The sequence below is a fragment of the Haliotis rufescens genome, unplaced genomic scaffold (genome assembly GCF_023055435.1).
Source record: "Haliotis rufescens isolate VD_foot unplaced genomic scaffold, xgHalRufe1.0.p SCAF_11, whole genome shotgun sequence".
NCBI lineage: Eukaryota > Metazoa > Mollusca > Gastropoda > Lepetellida > Haliotidae > Haliotis > Haliotis rufescens.
In genome coordinates, this window is record NW_025963791.1 from 27,408,733 (window position 1) to 27,427,195 (window position 18,463).

At 44.5% G+C, this 18,463-nt stretch overlaps 1 protein-coding gene across 6 annotated transcripts in view; it reads left to right on the forward strand.

Moving 5' to 3' along the window:
• Positions 1-613: 613 nt before the first annotated feature.
• LOC124149331 (serine/threonine-protein phosphatase 2B catalytic subunit alpha isoform-like) overlaps positions 614-18,463 on the forward strand; it is a 57,195-nt gene continuing 39,345 nt past the window's right edge. For 3 of the 6 annotated variants that reach the window (XM_046520837.2, XM_046520846.2, XM_046520847.2), the window contains exon 1: positions 614-772. In XM_046520837.2, coding sequence (XP_046376793.1) covers positions 715-772 — 58 coding nt within the window. In that variant the 5' untranslated portion in view covers positions 614-714. The remainder of the gene's footprint in view (positions 773-18,463) is intronic. The other 3 variants (XM_046520839.2, XM_046520840.2, XM_046520842.2) reach the window with 2 other exon arrangements.

Sequence of the window (18,463 nt, forward strand, 5' to 3'; positions counted from 1 at the left end):
AAAATATTTATCATACTAGATGTTTGTTTGTTGTTTTACGCCGCACTCAGCATTATTCCAGCTATATGACGGCGGTCTGTATATAATCGATTCCGGACCAGACAAATCCCTTGATTGATATCATGAGCATCGATCCACGCAATTGGGATACCATGACATGCATCAACCAAGTCAGTGAGCCTGACCACCCGATCCCATTAGTCGCCTCTAATCATACTAGAGTCCAATCTGGGATAGGAATTCACGATCAGATAAGTGAATGCATCTACCATTATAAAAAGTAGAAATGCGTACGATTTATTTATCAGAACAATTTCCGATGAGCCAAAAACATTCAAACCATGTACACATATCTTACATACCAAAAATGTCAAAGCATTTTTATGACGTTTTTCCAAGCCCCATCGATGCATATTTTAAAAGTTAATCTCAGTGTTGCCACTTAACCTTGGCGTTTGGAAATGTCAACTGAATGATGGCAGTATTGTTGTGGAACTAACAGGATTCGGGACAAACTGCCAAGTAGTCACGTGACCCACTTGTCAATTACTTGGAGGGGGCTGCAAGAAATTATATCATACCACAATGTGACTAATAGCAGATGTACTGCAGGCGGGAGTGTGCGTGAGACGACCTCCACATTAGCAGCAGACAGACAGTACCCAACACGGAGTAGTTGCGGTCACAGCTTTACTTACTATCGGACATTCCACCATGGCAACGGGCAAGAAAGATACGCCAACTGAAAAAGATGAAAAGGACGAAACTGAAGGTAGGTTGGAATGTTTCAAAACTTGCTTCTGTCATTAGCGTTGGTGAACTATGGGACAGATGCGCATAGCACCTGTTGACAAGGACTTTCATCGCTATATATGGTGTTTCGGGAAGCGTAGCTGTTTCTTTTTGTTGCTTGTGTATGCTATTTGTGTTTGTTTATCTGCTTTTCAGCTTTAAACGATGTACAGGTGACTTGCATAAGGAGGGAGAGAGATTTGATAAAGTTTGATGGAATGTTAGTTTCGTTTTGCAAGATGGCGTCGAATTCAAGATGGCCGCTGATACATTCAGCAGACGACATTTTTGTTTTAACGTCATTGAAGTAAATATATTAACGACACTTTTGGAGATAAGTAACCCGGTTTTATGTGATTTTTTGGTTAGTGTACGTCATTTGTTTGTCACAGTTAAATGAGCGTTGTGGAGGCAAATGATCCACTAACATTGCGACAACCGCCACAAGTGTATTTTTTAATCAACTGTACTGTACTTTAGGCGGATTACTGCAGTCAAAGCCATTAGCTGTGTGTGATGTTTTATAGTATAGTTGTACCAGCTACCATTGTCAGTACACGCATCTGCTCCTCGCCGCGTTATATCGTAGGTAACCCCGTTATACCGCGCCTGTGATATTTGATACAAGTGCACGTGTGGAACGTTGGACCCTTGACAAACAGACACATGGGAACCGATGTATGTGTTTTGTTGTGTTGGGAGATGTGTACATTCCACGACCGTCAAGGCTACAGAGTGTATTAAGAAAATAATTATTCACGCTCAATATCGACGTCGCGATAACAATCTGGGAATCTTTATTGTGTGTGTCTTTTTTCATTAGGAATAGTAGAACCTAACTGAGGTGTACATTGACTTAAAGGAATGCTGTGGTTGTCCATAGCAACATATATTATTTGGAGTCGCCTCCCCTGTTTAATGTCGAGTGCACTGGTGTCAGTCACTACACTGAACATTGTGGTTTGCATTTTAATTATGAATCAACATGGCGGCGGTTGGCCATGTAGTTAAAACAGGAAAAGGTCCGAGTTTGTATCCATAAATTGGTCCAGTTTGTTCTTGGTGTCCTCCACCGTGATAGAGTTGGAATAATGTTACAACAGGTGAAATCACTACATCAAATCTAAGAAAACACGGGGGCGGTCGGGTAGCCTAGTGGTTAAAGCGTTCGCTCGTCACGCCGAAGACCCGGGTTCGATTCCCCACATGGGTACAATGTGTAAAGCCCATTTCTGGTGTCCCCCGCCGTGATATTGCTGGAATATTGCTAAAAGCGGCGTAAGAAAATACTCAGTCAGTCAGTAAGAAAACACGAAATCTCCAAACATGTTCTTGAGTGGGTTTTGTGAACATAAAACTTACAATGATGAGGGGTGGCTGATGACTGTAGAAAGACGAAGAATGGCGCCATGTGTTCCGGATGTCAACCCGCTCATGATGCATTTGGGGAGGTGTGGTAGCCTACTTGCCTACTGGTTAAAGCGTTCGTCGTCACACCAAAGACCCGGGTTCTATTCCCCACATGGGTACAATATATGATGCCAATTTCTGTTTTCCCCGCTGTGTTTTCTTGCTGGAATATTGCAAAAAGTGGCATAAAACCATACACCCTCATGAAGCATTTGTGAAACCACATAGTACTGATGCTATGATTTGAGATTGCGGGTACGAATCGAAAATGTGATATGAATTACTCTGGAGTTCCAATCCACTTCGAATATAAGTGAAGTTGGTTTTACGCGACTTTGGACAATATTCCAGTTATATCACGGCGTGTCAGCTTGATATGGGAGGAAAGCCCGAAGTATAGTGATGCAGATACTAGTATTAGACGTTTACCACTTTGATGAAACCCACGAGCAGGGGTATGGTGCTGAAACCTAGAAACATAATGAGAGCAAATCTGAGATATGAACCGACGACCATAGGATCCTGACACGCCAAAGGGACGCAACTCCTATAGACCCGTGCCCCCTTCGCGTCAAGAAGACTCTTGGCATCTTCGTAAATGGCCCCCAACACAAAGTGAATGGCATGGCATGATGTAATGCTTAACAGGATAAATCATCAGCGACTTAAAAATGACAACAACTCACATCACCCGCCCAGCGTTATGTTGCCAAAAAATCTGTGAGGTGTTTATCTGGTATGTATGGTTCATCAATCGTCACAATGACGACCTACCACAGTGACCTCAGTGAGTCATGGAGAACTATTAGCAGCCCTGTAGCTTGACCTGTTTTGCATTTGGTGAAAATAGCTTAACACGGTTAGTGTGACACTGAAGGTTTAAAACAAACAAAAATTCAAAAGAGATGACATGATTTGACAGTTTCTCTCATCTCAACGATGCGGTTTCACGAATGCAGTCAGCAAAACGAGGCCAGAGCAACATCACCGAGTACACATCTCCCCGTATGTAAATCGTGAAATGCTAAATATGTACATGTATTTGATAAACAATGTTCTAAAAATGTTACGAATTAAATGTTATTAAATGAATGTTATGAAAGGTTATCAATTGAATGCTATGAAGTGATCACTGCTAATACAAATGAACGCTGCACTTATGTGTATTGTGCAATCTCATCACGGGTCATGTCAGAACGACCCTTCATCCGACCAATCAAAGTGTCTGTTGTTTTATCCAAGATGGCGGGTGTGAAAACGTATATAATGAACAAGGTATATAACGAACTGATTTCACCGGTCCCTTGTAAGTCGTTATATCCATGTTCTTCTGTACGTCCATGCCACAAAGTGATGATAGATCATGCATTTTGACATTGTATGATGAAGGCAGCGTGTAGCCGTATAGATAAAGCACCTAACAGCCGTCGCCAACAACAGATTGTGCTACCATTTATTCTGATACAAAAAATGCCGTTGATAAATGACATGTGACTAAAACTACATTACCTCTATTTTTCACTGACAAAATAAACTTAAAACCCACAATTTTATGTACGCGTTAATGAGCTTAATATAATTCTTCCAGTCCTCTGCAATTCGGATATTCAATTCAGTCGAGGTAAATGTGGTGGTTTGGTTTGAGAAGGGCATTTTTCCCTATGTTCAGGAGCTAAGTTGTGTTTTTCACTATCTACAGGTGCTCATTATATTTTTTTGTCTGCAAGAAAAGGGCACATTATGTTAGTCCACCTGTAATGTTTTCCTCCGTTAAAACAGGGGCTTGGTTATATCTGAATAGCACATGGGTGTTCTCTTAGTAGGACTAGCAATCGCGCGTCATCGTGCCCTGATGATCGTTGCTAAGGGTCTTAGTTACTGGTTCGCCTTGTTCAGAATCGTTTTTTCCTGGCCGCCACGTTAGGGACCGACCACTTTATATTCAGTGAGTGAGTGAGTGAGTATGGTTTTACGCCGCTTTTAGCAATATTCCAGCAATATCACGGCGGGAACACCAGAAATGGGCTTCACACATTGTACCCATGGGGGTTGGTGGATAATGATGCTGGGATTTTATCGAAAAAAACATATTGTCACCGAACATTCTTGAAAAAAGTAATAATGCTTCTTACTCTTGATAAAAAAGAAATTGCTGCAGCAAAAATAACAGTGTTGTGAAGTGTTTCTCATTAAAATAATTCAGGCTCGTAGATTTAAATATCTGGTTTTATAGCCTCTAGCTAAAAAAATCTCGGTACCAACTGAAGGTTTTTAAACATTTTTCTTATTTCTGGTCTGCGGAATAAAAAGACAACTGTTTTTCCCTTTTTTTCACATCTCAGTTCTTTGGAGTCGGTGGAATCGTAAACCAAGTTTTTAAAATACGTGTGGCATGCCATGAGTTTGACGTGGTTTTGTAAGCACGGTGCCCCGTGCGGGTAAGCGCTGTTTGTGCCAAAGCGGAAGTTGGTAGGAAACGACTACCATTTTCTCGCAGGGCAGAAAACAATGCGATTTTCACCCGAACACATGAAGCATGATTGAGACAAGTTTTTAGCTTTTAAAAAATATTTTGAATTTAATCTAACATATACAATGCGCTGAGGGCTTTCGGGCAATAATCATTGTGGTATTTATATACGACACTAAATAAGTTCGATATTGTTATCTTAACTTTGTCGAAAACTAGGTCCTTAGCAGCGGGAACACGGCATTATTAATTCTTACTATCGTACGTTGTGTCAATTTAAACTTTATTGGGCTATTTTAGTATATGTATCTATGTATAACCTTATCTTCTGAGGACCGCCTCCGTGGTCAAGTGGTAGAAGGTCCGGGGTTCGATCCCCGGCCTCGTCAGACCAAAAGACATTAAGAGATTGTACTTGTTGTTACCCTGTATGGCGCTCGGCATTAAGGGGCTAAAATAAGGACTGGTCGGCTCGGGGTATTCATGTTAAACTGCGGCATAGTATCTCAGTGAGCTTGCACTATAAATCACCATAAGTCCAATACAAGCAGCCACACACACACACACACACACACACACACACACACACATACACACATGCACGTCGCTATATAAGTACAATCACCTTGGACGCGACGTTAAACCCCCATTTCACCTCCCCTCATTAATGGTCGAACAGCCACTGATTTAGAAATAGAAGAGACCAGTGAAACTGACGCGTCTGTTTCATATTTAAATCTATGCATAAAAATTCTGAGTGACAAAAAACTGTCCACATGGCAATATGACAAGTATGCTCTTTCTTCGAAGATTTTAAAGAGCGCCATACAACTTTTGCACAAAGTTGAGACATATGGAGCATATTGCACAATTTGACACCTCAGTGACAAATTGATGTCCAATGCAATTCCCTATTTTGAGTTGCCTTTGCATGTGTATGTGACGGGTGCCACCATTGGAGCAGGATACGCTCAGCTTTTGGCTAACACCAGGCATCATCGCTATTTGAGTTAGTGAGTGAGTATGGTTTTACACCACTTTTAGCAATATTCCAGCAATATCACGGCGGGGGACATCAGAAATGGGCTTCACACATTGTACCCATGTCGGGAATCGAACCCGGGTCTTCGGCGTGGCGTGCGAACGCTTTAACCACTAGGCTACCCGACCGCCCCCATCGCTATTTGATACTGATTCATAAACACTTGCTTATGATATAGTCGGAATCGTAAGATGAGCTCTCCTTTCAGAAGATATTTTTATGATCCTTGAAATGTTACTTTTTTTGCTTTTATTCAACAAGAGACTTAATGCGTTATTTCATAACGCCACAGAGGAAGTTTGCAGCTATTCGCGGTCAAACACAAGACAGTTGAAATAATGAGGGAATACAATTACTAACAAAACGTCCAAAAGTGTCTTCAGCAAGAACACTTTTCATCAATGTCCCTACTGTGTAATCTGTCCAATGTAACATCCTCATACTAACTACCCAAATAATACTAGACAGTGCTATTTCAACAACCTTGACAGTACATGTGTTAACGCAGCAAAGTACCATCAACTCGTACACTTTTGTTTTCTTTAATATCTTAGAATTTATTTATCACACAAAGGTTAAACATTGATACAAATCCTAAAATAACCTACTAAAACGAAAATTGAAACAAAAGTACGCTAGTATGAATTAATTATGTCATATTTTCCGCCTAAAAGCACCTAGTTTCGACTCGTTGCCAGATCAAAGTAGAGATAAAAATATCGAACTTTTTATTGAGTGTTGTACATAAATACGATGACGATCATGGTCCAGAAGTTTGATTTAGTTCAAAATATCAATTAAGATGGCTAAAACCCTGCCTAAATCATGCTTCATGTGCTCGGGTGATTTCGCATTTATTACTGCCATTAACGTAAAAAAGAATTGCTTTACTTTTGCCTAAGTATCTCCACGGGTGTGTGACATACAAAGTAATAATGTATTACACGTGACTATAAACCATAATGATATGTTTGTCATTGTATAATTGTGAAGTCTGTTGAAAGGGCGTATTATGTACATTTATGTACATTAACCGTATGAATGTGACGATATTTGCAGTTACGTTCAATAGCAATAGAAGACGTGTGTTAATGTATTGATCTTTCCACCTCGCGTAATACAACTGATTTGGACGGATTGTAAAGTGCCGGTTCGTATATTCATGTTGTTTACGCGTTGGAAATGAACTGTCAAAAGACATATACTCAACAATACTGGAACGCAACTCCAACTAGGGCATGTGGCATGCATTGGTTTTTAACCAGTAGGGGTATACATACATTGGCAGATTTCCAATATTCCAGGAAAAGTCAGGGATATTTAAGGTCGAAAAACAAAAGTACATTTTCTGTATTTAATTCAAGAATATAATAATGTCTTCAAATATATTATGATTTTTTTGAACGCATTTGGGGGAAACCAGTTTTAATAATTCCGGTTTGATGATCGTTTATTTTCAGAAATACTGAAAAAACGGTCATCAAGCAGGAGTTATGAGAGTTGAGAGAGTATTGGTTGAACTGGTCATTTAAAAAATACTTTAGTGCAGCAATTCAGGCAAACATGAAGGTATCATCTGTGCATGGTGTGCGATGATGTGGTGGTGTGTGAGGATGTGGTGGTGTGTGATGATGTGGTGTTGTGTGAGGATGTGGTGGTGAGCGATGATGTGGTGGTGAGCGATGATGTGGTGGTGAGCGATGATGTGGTGGTGTGTGATGTTGCTGTGGTGTGTGATGATGTGGTGGTGAGCGATGATGTGGTGGTGTGCGATGATGTGGTGGTGTGCGATGATGTGGTGGTGTGTGGTGGTGTGGTTGTGTGCATGGTGTTATGGTGTGTGATGATGTGGTGGTGTGCGATGATGTGGTGGTGTGCATGGTGTGGTGGTGTGCGATGATGTGGTGTGCGATGATGTGGTGGTGTGTGGTGGTGTGGTTGTGTGCATGGTGTGGTGGTGTGCATGGTGTGGTGGTGTGCGATGATGTGGTGGTGTGAATTGGTGTGGTGGTGTGCGATGATGTGAAGGTGTGGTGGTATGGTGGTGTGCGATGATGTGGTGTGCGATGATGTGGTGGTGTGGTTGTGTGCGATGATGTGGTGGTGTGCATGGTGTGGTGGTGTGCGATGATGTGATGTGCATGGTATGGTGGTGTGCGATGATGTGGTGGTGTGTATGGTGTGGTGGTGTGTGATGATGTGGTGGTGTGCATGGTGTGGTAGTTTGCATGGTGTGGGGGTGTGCATCGTGTGGTGGTGTGCGATGATGTGATGGTGTGCGATGGTGTGGTGGTGTGCGATGATGTGGTGTGCGATGATGTGATTGTGTGCATGGTGTGGTTTTTGTGCGATGATGTGGTGGTGTGCGATGGTGTGGTGGTGTGCATGGTGTGGTGGTGTGCATGGTGTGGTGGTGTGCGATGATGTGATGGTGTGCGATGATGTGATGATGTAGTTGTGTGCATGGTGTGGTTTGTGTGCGATGATGTGGTGGTGTGCATGGTGTGGGGTTGTGCGATGATGTTGTGGTGTGCATGGTGTGCTGGTGTGCGATGGTGTGGTAGTGTGCATGGTGTGGTGGTGTGCATGGTGTGGTGTTGTGCAATGATGTGGTGTTGTGCGATGATGTGGTGTTGTGCGATGATGTGGTGGTGTGCATGGTGTGGTTTTGTGCGATGATGTGGTGGTGTGCGATGATGTGGTGGTGTGCGATGATGTGGTGGCGTGGTGGTGTGCGATGATGTGTCTTTGTGCGATGATGTGGTGGTATGCATGGTGTGTGATGATGTGGTGGTATGTTTTGTGTGTGACCTGTACATTGTAATTGTGTGGTGTCATCGTACCCCGCCGGCGTGGATTATTGTACTCTTTATACAGCCACCTGTGGGTTTTGAACACTACACATATCTGTGTAACCAGCTGTACCTCTTTATACAGCCACCTGTCGGTATAGAACACAACACATATCTGTGTAACCAGCTGCACCTCTTTATACAGCCACCTGTCGGTAGAGAACACAACACATATCTGTGTAACCAGCTGCACCTCTTTATACAGCCACCTGTGGGTTTTGAACACTACACATATCTGTGTAACCAGCTGTACCTCTTTATACAGCCACCTGTCGGTATAGAACACAACACATATCTGTGTAACCAGCTGCACCTCTTTATACAGCCACCTGTCGGTAGAGAACACAACACATATCTGTGTAACCAGCTGCACCTCTTTATACAGCCACCTGTCGGTATAGAACACAACACATATCTGTGTAACCAGCTGCACCTCTTTATACAGCCACCTGTCGGTATAGAACACAACACATATCTGTGTAACCAGCTGCACCTCTTTATACAGCCACCTGTGGGTAGAGAACACAACACATATCTGTGTAACCAGCTGCACCTCTTTATACAGCCACCTGTCGGTAGAGAACACAACACATATCTGTGTAACCAGCTGCACCTCTTTATACAGCCACCTGTCGGTATAGAACACAACACATATCTGTGTAACCAGCTGCACCTCTTTATACAGCCACCTGTCAGTAGAGAACACAACACATATCTGTGTAACCAGCTGCACCTCTTTATACAGCCACCTGTGGGTAGAGAACACAACACATATCTGTGTAACCAGCTGCACCTCTTTATACAGCCACCTGTGGGTAGAGAACACAACACATATCTGTGTAACCAGCTGCACCTCTTTATACAGCCACCTGTGGGTATAGAACACAACATATATCTGTGTAACCAGCTGCACCTCTTTATACAGCCACCTGTGGGTATAGAACACCACGTATATCTGTGTAACCAACTGCACCTCTTTATACAGCCACCTGTGGGTATAGAACACAACATATATCTGTGTAACCAGCTGCACCTCTTTATACAGCCACCTGTGGGTATAGAACACAACATATATCTGTGTAACCAGCTGCACCTCTTTATACAGCCACCTTTGGGTATAGAACACTACACATATCTGTGTAACCAGCTGCACCTCTTTATACAGCCACCTGTGGGTATAGAACACATCATATATCTGTGTAACCAACTGCACCTCTTTATACAGCCACCTTTGGGTATAAAACACCATATATATCTGTGTAACCAATTGCTAAACCGTGATGTGCAATACACATGGAAAACACGTTAATGCTTCGTGCCTAGACTATACTTGTAAATTGGCTTGAGAACGTTTGTGTCCATGTTTAATATAGGCTGATTTATTGTATGACTTATTGTTTTCGTAAAATAAGCTGTGAACTAAAACAGACACTGCCATACAACAAATACATGTAAGAAATTGATTTGACACAAATACCAATAATTGATCATCCTCCGATAACGGCTTGACTCGCCCAGGGGAACCCTACTGTCTGCAAAATCATACGTATCCACGATCAGGGTGTTTCTATCTTAGTTACATGCCCTTGCCATGGACGAGTCTTTTATGCCTGTATTGAATACTATTCTTTAATAGTCCACGTCCATTAAACTCACTGCCGTACTAATCCTTCCCGACATGCTCTGGTGACGTACGTCGTGGGGGGTTACGTGAAAGACACAAAACCTCACGGGCGCAATACTAACTCTATCGATCTGTCCTAATTATTTTGGGATCGATATAAATTGTGGAATAAATGTTTTAACGGTGTAGTTTGTCGTTTAATCACGTATAGTTTTTGATACAGTGAATCGTTATATTGAGTTATCCGCTTCAAGACACAGCTGTGTGTTCACGCAGGAATGACGTTGATAAAATATATAGGGTGCAAGGTGTAGTGTCGTGGTACCTGGGGGTGGGGAGTTGGGCGTAGTGGGAAGACGTTGATAGAGCTGCAGGGTGCAAGGTGTAGGGTCGTGGTATTTGGGGGTGGGGAGTTGGGCGTACAAGGAAGACATCGATAGAGCTGAAGGGTGCAAGGTGTAGTGTCGGGGTGGGGAGTTGGGCGTACAGGGAAGACGTCGATAGAGCTGCAGGGTGCAAGGTGTAGTGTCCGGGTGGGGACTTGGGCGTACAAGGAAGACGTCGATAGAGCTGCAGGGTGCAAGGTGTAGTGTCGGGGTGGGGAGTTGGGCGTACCAGATAAACGTCGATAGAGCTGCAGGGTGCAAGGTGTAGTGTCGGGGTGGGGAGTTGGGCGTACAAGGAAGACGTCGATAGAGCTGCATGGTGCAAGGTGTAGTGTCGGGGTGGGGAGTTGGGCGTACAAGGAAGACGTCGATAGAGCTGCAGGGTGCAAGGTGTAGTGTCGGGGTGGGGAGTTGGGCGTACAAGAAAGACGTCGATAGAGCTGCAGGATGCAAGGTGTAGTGTCGGGGTGGGGAGTTGGGCGTACAAGGAAGACGTCGATAGAGCTGCAGGGTGCAAGGTGTAGGGTCGGGGTGGGGAGTTGGGCGTACAGGGAAGACGTCGATAGAGCTGCAGGGTGCAAGGTGTAGTGTCGGGGTGGGGAGTTGGGCGTACAGGGGAGACGTCAATAGAGCTGCAGGATGCAAGGTGTAGTGTCGGGGTGGGGAGTTGGGCGTACAGGGAAGACGTCGATAGAGCTGCAGGGTGCAAGGTGTAGTGTCGGGGTGGGGAGTTGGGCGTACAGGGGAGACGTCAATAGAGCTGCAGGATGCAAGGTGTAGTGTCGTGGTACCTGGGGGTGGGGAGTTGGGCGTACAAGGAAGACGTCGATAGAGCTGCAGGGTGCAAGGTGTAGTGTCGGGGTGGGGAGTTGGGCGTACAAGGAAGACGTCGATAGAGCTGCAGGGTGCAAGGTGTAGTGTCGGGGTGGGGAGTTGGGCGTACAGGGGAGACGTCAATAGAGCTGCAGGATGCAAGGTGTAGTGTCGGGGTGGGGAGTTGGGCGTACAGGGAAAACGTCGATAGAGCTGCAGGATGCAAGGTGTAGTGTCGGGGTGGGGAGTTGGGCGTACAAGGAAGACGTCGATAGAGCTGCAGGGTGCAAGGTGTAGTGTCGGGGTGGGGAGTTGGGCGTACAGGGAAGACGTCGATAGAGCTGCAGGGTGCAAGGTGTAGTGTCGGGGTGGGGAGTTGGGCGTACAAGGAAGACGTCGATAGAGCTGCAGGGTGCAAGGTGTAGTGTCGGGGTGGGGAGTTGGGCGTACAAGGAAGACGTCGATAGAGCTGCAGGGTGCAAGGTGTAGTGTCGGGGTGGGGAGTTGGGCGTACAAGGAAGACGTCGATAGAGCTGCAGGATGCAAGGTGTAGTGTCGGGGTGGGGAGTTGGGCGTACAGGGAAGACGTCGATAGAGCTGCAGGGTGCAAGGTGTAGTGTCGGGGTGGGGAGTTGGGCATACAAGGAAGACGTCGATAGAGCTGCAGGGTGCAAGGTGTAGTGTCGGGGTGGGGAGTTGGGCATACAAGGAAGACGTCGATAGAGCTGCGGGGTGCAAGGTGTAGTGTCGGGGTGGGGAGTTGGGCGTACAGGGAAGACGTCGATAGAGCTGCAGGGTGCAAGGTGTAGTGTCGGGGTGGGGAGTTGGGCGTACAGGGAAGACGTCGATAGAGCTGCAGGGTGCAAGGTGTAGTGTCGTGGTACCTAGGGGTGGGGAGTTGGGCGTACAGGGAAGACGTCGATAGAGCTGCAGGGTGCAAGGTGTAGTGTCGGGGTGGGGAGTTGGGCGTACAAGGAAGACGTCGATAGAGCTGCAGGGTGCAAGGTGTAGTGTCGGGGTGGGGAGTCGGGCTTACAGGGAAGACGTCGATAGAGCTGCAGGGTGCAAGGTGCAGTGTCGTGGTACCTGGGGGTGGGGAGTTGGGCGTACAGGGAAGACGTTGATAGAGCTGTAGGGTGCAAGGTGTAGTGTCGTGGTACCTGGAGTTGAGAGTTCTTTTTTCAGTGTGCCGAAACAAAATGCATGACGTCAAAGTTAAAGTTTGACGGGGTTTCGTGAATATCAACCGAAGTTAGAAACATACAGTTCTATTCGCGATACGGAGCAGCACTTAGCATGATAGGGCGGTGGCGTCGTCCTTCCATTATGAAAATTTCCCCTGCGAGTTTGTCCGATGATTCCCTACTCTCTGAAACCAGATTGTGCTGATCAGCATATATCAAGAGACGCATATTGTTGGTAAACTCTGACTGAGCGTTTTACCCCGAGTATAAGCTCACTCCCATTCGTGACCAACTCGTGCCTTTCCGGGACAAGGTTACGGAAAGATGCGAGTGGTGACGAATGAGCACAGACCCTGTGATCGTGTTCGGCAGGCGATCTTTCCACAGGCGTAGTGAACTCTTTCCTCTGCGAGAGAACAAACTTCGTTTCAGTAAAGCATTTTCCTATAGTTTTCGAATTCCAAGTGTTTATGTCCAAACCTTTTCAATGATGTAAAATTAAAGACATCGAAAATATTTGGTAGCAAGATTGGATTATTCTTCAATCCATACAAAATTTTAGCATTCATAATTCATTAAAGAATACTTTTACAAAGTTTGAAGTTGAAATATTTAACGCTTCATGAATTAATTAGCACTCTAATCAGCCCCTTGAGCGCTTTCCATGCCACGCTAAACTTGCTGTTTTGGTAAGCATACACCTTGGGTTGGGTATTTTTCAACGAAATTTATGCAAAAACTACACCTTTTTGAAAGAATATTTGATGTTTAGTGTTTAATGTTGACCATGCTCTGTTTATATTTTACCATAACACATAACTGCAGCTAATTCCAGGGAATATTTAATCCACTGACTTTTTAAAAGCGACACTCGCCTGCTATCACTACCCAATTATCTGACTTAATGGCTTTGCTTGTACAACATTGAAAAGGTTTGGGCATAAATGCTTAGGACTCTATGGGACAATATAAGAAATGTACTGAAACTATGTTTGTTCCTCTCTCGGAGTAAAGAGACCATTCCCCACCAAAAGAAACGCGAAAACCATTCATGTTGGTTAATAGGTGGAGACAAACTCATATTCAAGAGGTATTAGATTGGTTGATGCACAAACGAACATACTGGTATGTTATGTGAACCGATACTCATCACATGTGACGTCATAGATCCATGACTTGAGATGCACCATTTGTCTCGTGGAGGATTGGCGCGTAAAGTTTGGAAATCACGTGATATCGTGATAAGAATAAAGTGTGGTAACACTTGACTGATTGGCAGTTGTGTCATTAATTGGTTAGTATTGGAAACATCTCTTCTTAACGGACATACTTCTCCATATGTTTCGAGTTTATTTATGAACATGAAATGAAGTTTGTGTTTACTGATAAATTGTGTTGATTTGGAACCTTACCTGTACATGGGGGACAGCGCACTGGTATTGTATGGGGTGGTGTATGTCGGCGTCGGGGGATACTTTGGACTTTTGTAAACAAGGAATAAATGTTGCCTGGATGTCTTGGCAAAAACATGTTGTGGTTCCGACCTTCATTACCACAGTTCGGGACATGTTATACTCGTGTTCGACCTTCATTACCACAGTTCGGGACATGTTATACTCGTGTTCGACCTTCATTACCACAGTTCGGGACATGTTATACTCGTGGTCGACCTTCATTACCATAGTTCGGGAAGTGTTATACTCGTGGTTGACCTTCATTACCACAGTTAGGGAAGAGTTATACTCGTTGTCGACCTTCATTACCACAGTTCGGTATATCTTGTCCTCGTGGTCGACCTTCATTACCATAGTTCGGGAAGTGTTATACTCGTGGTCGACCTTCATTACCATAGTTCGGGAAGTGTTATACTCGTGGTCGACCTTCATTACCACAGTTCGGGAAGTGTTATACTCGTGGTCGACCTTCATTACCACAGTTCGAAAAGTGTTATACTCGTGGTCGACCTTCATTACCACAGTTCGGGAAGTGTTATACTCGTGGTCGACCTTCATTACCACAGTTCGGTACATCTTGTAGTCGTGGTCGACCTTCATTACCAGAGTTCGGGAAGTGTTATACTCGTGGTCGACCTTCATTACCACAGTTCGGGAAGTGTTATACTCGTGGTCGACCTTCATTACCACAGTTCGGGAAGTGTTATACTCGTGGTCGACCTTCATTACCATAGTTCGGGAAGTGTTATACTCGTGGTCGACCTTCATTACCATAGTTCGGGAAGTGTTATACTCGTGGTCGACCTTCATTACCACAGTTCGGGAAGTGTTATACTCGTGGTCGACCTTCATTACCACAGTTCGAAAAGTGTTATACTCGTGGTCGACCTTCATTACCACAGTTCGGGAAGTGTTATACTCGTGGTCGACCTTCATTACCACAGTTCGGTACATCTTGTAGTCGTGGTCGACCTTCATTACCAGAGTTCGGGAAGTGTTATACTCGTGGTCGACCTTCATTACCACAGTTCGGGAAGTGTTATACTCGTGGTCGACCTTCATTACCACAGTTCGGGAAGCGTTATACTCGTGGTCGACCTTCATTACCACAGTTCGGGAAGCGTTATACTCGTGGTCGACCTTCATTACCACAGTTCGGGAAGCGTTATACTCGTGGTCGACCTTCATTACCACAGTTCGGGAAGTGTTATACTCGTGGTCGATCTTCATTACCACAGTTCGGGAAGTGTTATACTCGTGGTCGACCTTCATTACCACAGTTCGGGAAGTGTTATACTCGTGGTCGACCTTCATTACCACAGTTCGGTACATCTTGTAGTCGTGGTCGACCTTCATTACCACAGTTCGGGAAGCGTTATACTCGTGGTCGACCTTCATTACCACAGTTCGGGAAGTGTTATACTCGTGGTCGACCTTCATTACCACAGTTCGGGACATGTTATTGACGACTATATTTAAGTCAATTTTCGATATATTTCTTTACACAGCATCTGAATTCATTTGAATATTTATATCAAAAGTTTCTTACATTATACTCACCATGATGTTTGTCTAAATTAATATGCACACCACACGTCTCATATAAGTAGTACAGGCTGTGCGCACTAAAACCCCCTTGACAGAGCTACAAGTGAATGGGACAATTGTTGCGTTAACTAACACAGGGAGTATAAACGGAACCTCCAATAACATTAGATCGAACATGGGCACAGCTGAAAGGCAGTCGATACCTGTCGCGTTGATCAATATATCGTAGGTTACCTGTTGCGCTTAAAGTAGTTCTATAGTGGACGGACAATGAGTAATAGCCACAGCAGGTGACAAGTTGCTCAGATGGCATCCTGGGCGGTTAGTAGGACACCGCCAGTATGTCTGTCTCTCTTACAGTCGCATTAATATTAACTTTGCTGTATTGATGTTTGGCTTTGTCCCTTGAAGGGTATTTAATTATTGCTTACGATTAGATACAATAAGGCGCTTTGTGAAAAAGTCATATTGTGCATAAATAATGTGATCAAATTATATTTGACCCCCGAATCCGGGTTAGAATTTGTCGCCAGCAACCTATGCTGGTCGTACGAGAATACTAAATGGATGCCTGCTGGTCAGGCTCGGTGACTTGGTTGATGGCGTTTCAAGGTACCCCGAGGTTATTCAGGATATCAACCACTAGATTGTGTGGGCCAGACTCTATTATTTACAGGCCGCCGTCTATAGCTGGCATATAGCGGCGTTAAAAAAACAAAAAACATTGTGGCCGCATAAGGACAAAGTTGGATGAACTGAAACATTTCTTCAAATCGATCACCGTGAAATAAAAGCATGCATATGACGAGGTATTTAGTACATGGTATAACATCCGGATTTCCAGACCCTTTACTTCAAATAAGAAAGGGTCTCGCGCCTATCGGTAGGCTAGGTCAAGACCTGTTTAGTAATTCCTTGAGCCCTTGGTCGCCTTGCCACTGTTTGTCGAATAGCCCTAAGGCATTCGCAGCTGATGACGTCACTGTCAGGAATCGATTCCGGAGATGCAAAGTACGCAAGTACCGGTCTTCACTGGGTGTAGTTACCATGAGGCTGCCTGTTCTTGGTGATGTCTGCACCGTCTACCTGTAACGTTGCATCAGGTTAGTTACAGCAACACGGGAGCAACCAAAACCTCTAGCAATGTGGGCATTAGTGGCTTCCGCCTGTGTGATACCCAGGCCCGCTCACGTTGTTCGGGTGTCAGTCGTGGCGTTTCTGTGGTGTTTTCCTTTATCCGTGTGAGTGTGACATGCCGTCCGTATCATATACCCTACTGCACGTGTAGTTTCGTCTGCACAAGCGGTACATGGTTTCTTTTTCACTTTTTCCCGTTTTCTACAAAAGAAAACGTGTCGTGGACGTTTTTCACTTTCTGCATAGAGCATTGTTGTGTTTGGACGTTTTGTTTTGCTTTGATTTAGTGTGAACATATCTTTTGAAATTTTGCAATTATATTTTTAAGGTGGTAAAGTTTCTTTTGGCCGTCAATGTATATCCGTACAGATAATTATCATGGACCCTCATACATATACTTATACGTTCGTATGCCACATTTCTTCACCGCGTGCAGGCCTCTGTGTCAACCAATCAATAGCCCCACTCGGCGTCTCTGCATACCTGCACCATGTCGACATGGGATATATAAATGTCAGACTGAGCCCCTGAATATGAAGCCAGTCGTAGATATAAAACATTCACTCTGCTCATGAAATACGATACGCTTCTTTCTCCTGCAACCATTTTGCGAAGTAAATGCGTGGTAGTGGAAAAGGCGAAGTCATATTGGGGCCTCGTCATTTTCATGACCCCCCATCCTATAATAAATGACCAGTCCCTAAATTATATACAACTTTCTATAATATATTTATTTGAAAATATAGAAGTGTCACTTTTTTTACAAATGTTGTGATACATTTTGATGAGACCCTTCATTTATTGTGTGTCCCCCAACACCACCACCCCCCCCCCCCCCCCACACACACACACCCACCCACCCCCCCCCCCCCCCCCCCCCCCACACACACACACACACACACACACAAACACCCACACCCACACACCTATTATAATGAATGACCCATCCCTTACAAGAAACGGCTACTGAGACGAAAACACCTGGTGTTCATTGTGTCTCACATATTATAAAATGAAAGTGATACAATGTGACCCTTGTCTTGTGTTCATTAAAATTCTGTTATGATATTAAAAAACCCGTGATTATCCGGGGAAGAATAGGTCTTCAGCAACCCATGCTTGTCGTGAAAGTCGACTATGCTTGTCGTAAGAGGCGACTAACGGGATTGGGTGGTCATGCTCGCTGACTTGGTTTATGCATGTCATCGTATCCCAATTGTGTGGATCGATGCTCATGATGTCAATCACTGGATTGCCTGGTCCAGACTCGATTACTTACGAACCGCCGACATATAGCTTGGATATTGCTGATTGCGACGTTTAACAACAAACAAACAAGATATGAAAGAGATACAATAGATTGCGGAACGGTGTAACCATTGCCTCACATATGTAAGAGGTACAGTTAGGGCTCACACTTCATGGATGTATTTAAAGTATCAACGGGGTGTTAGGAGTTCCATGTTCATATAAGGCCGGAATACCATAAGAATATGATGGCGGTATGCTTAGAGCTTGAGATTTCCAGTTATCGCTTCATTAAAGTGGGCCGGTAGGCTAGTAGGTCGTCACTCGTTCCAGGAAGGGTCGGCGGAAACCCATCTCGAGCCCCTGGGGTTCGCGCTGTTGTACGTGATAGGGTTCTGTTGATGTTTTCAATGGACTTTGTACAGATATGTCGGTCTCTGGGAAACAGCTATTTGACACCCAGGTATGTCCCTTAAGTATTGTGGGGAAGTTAGATAAGTAGA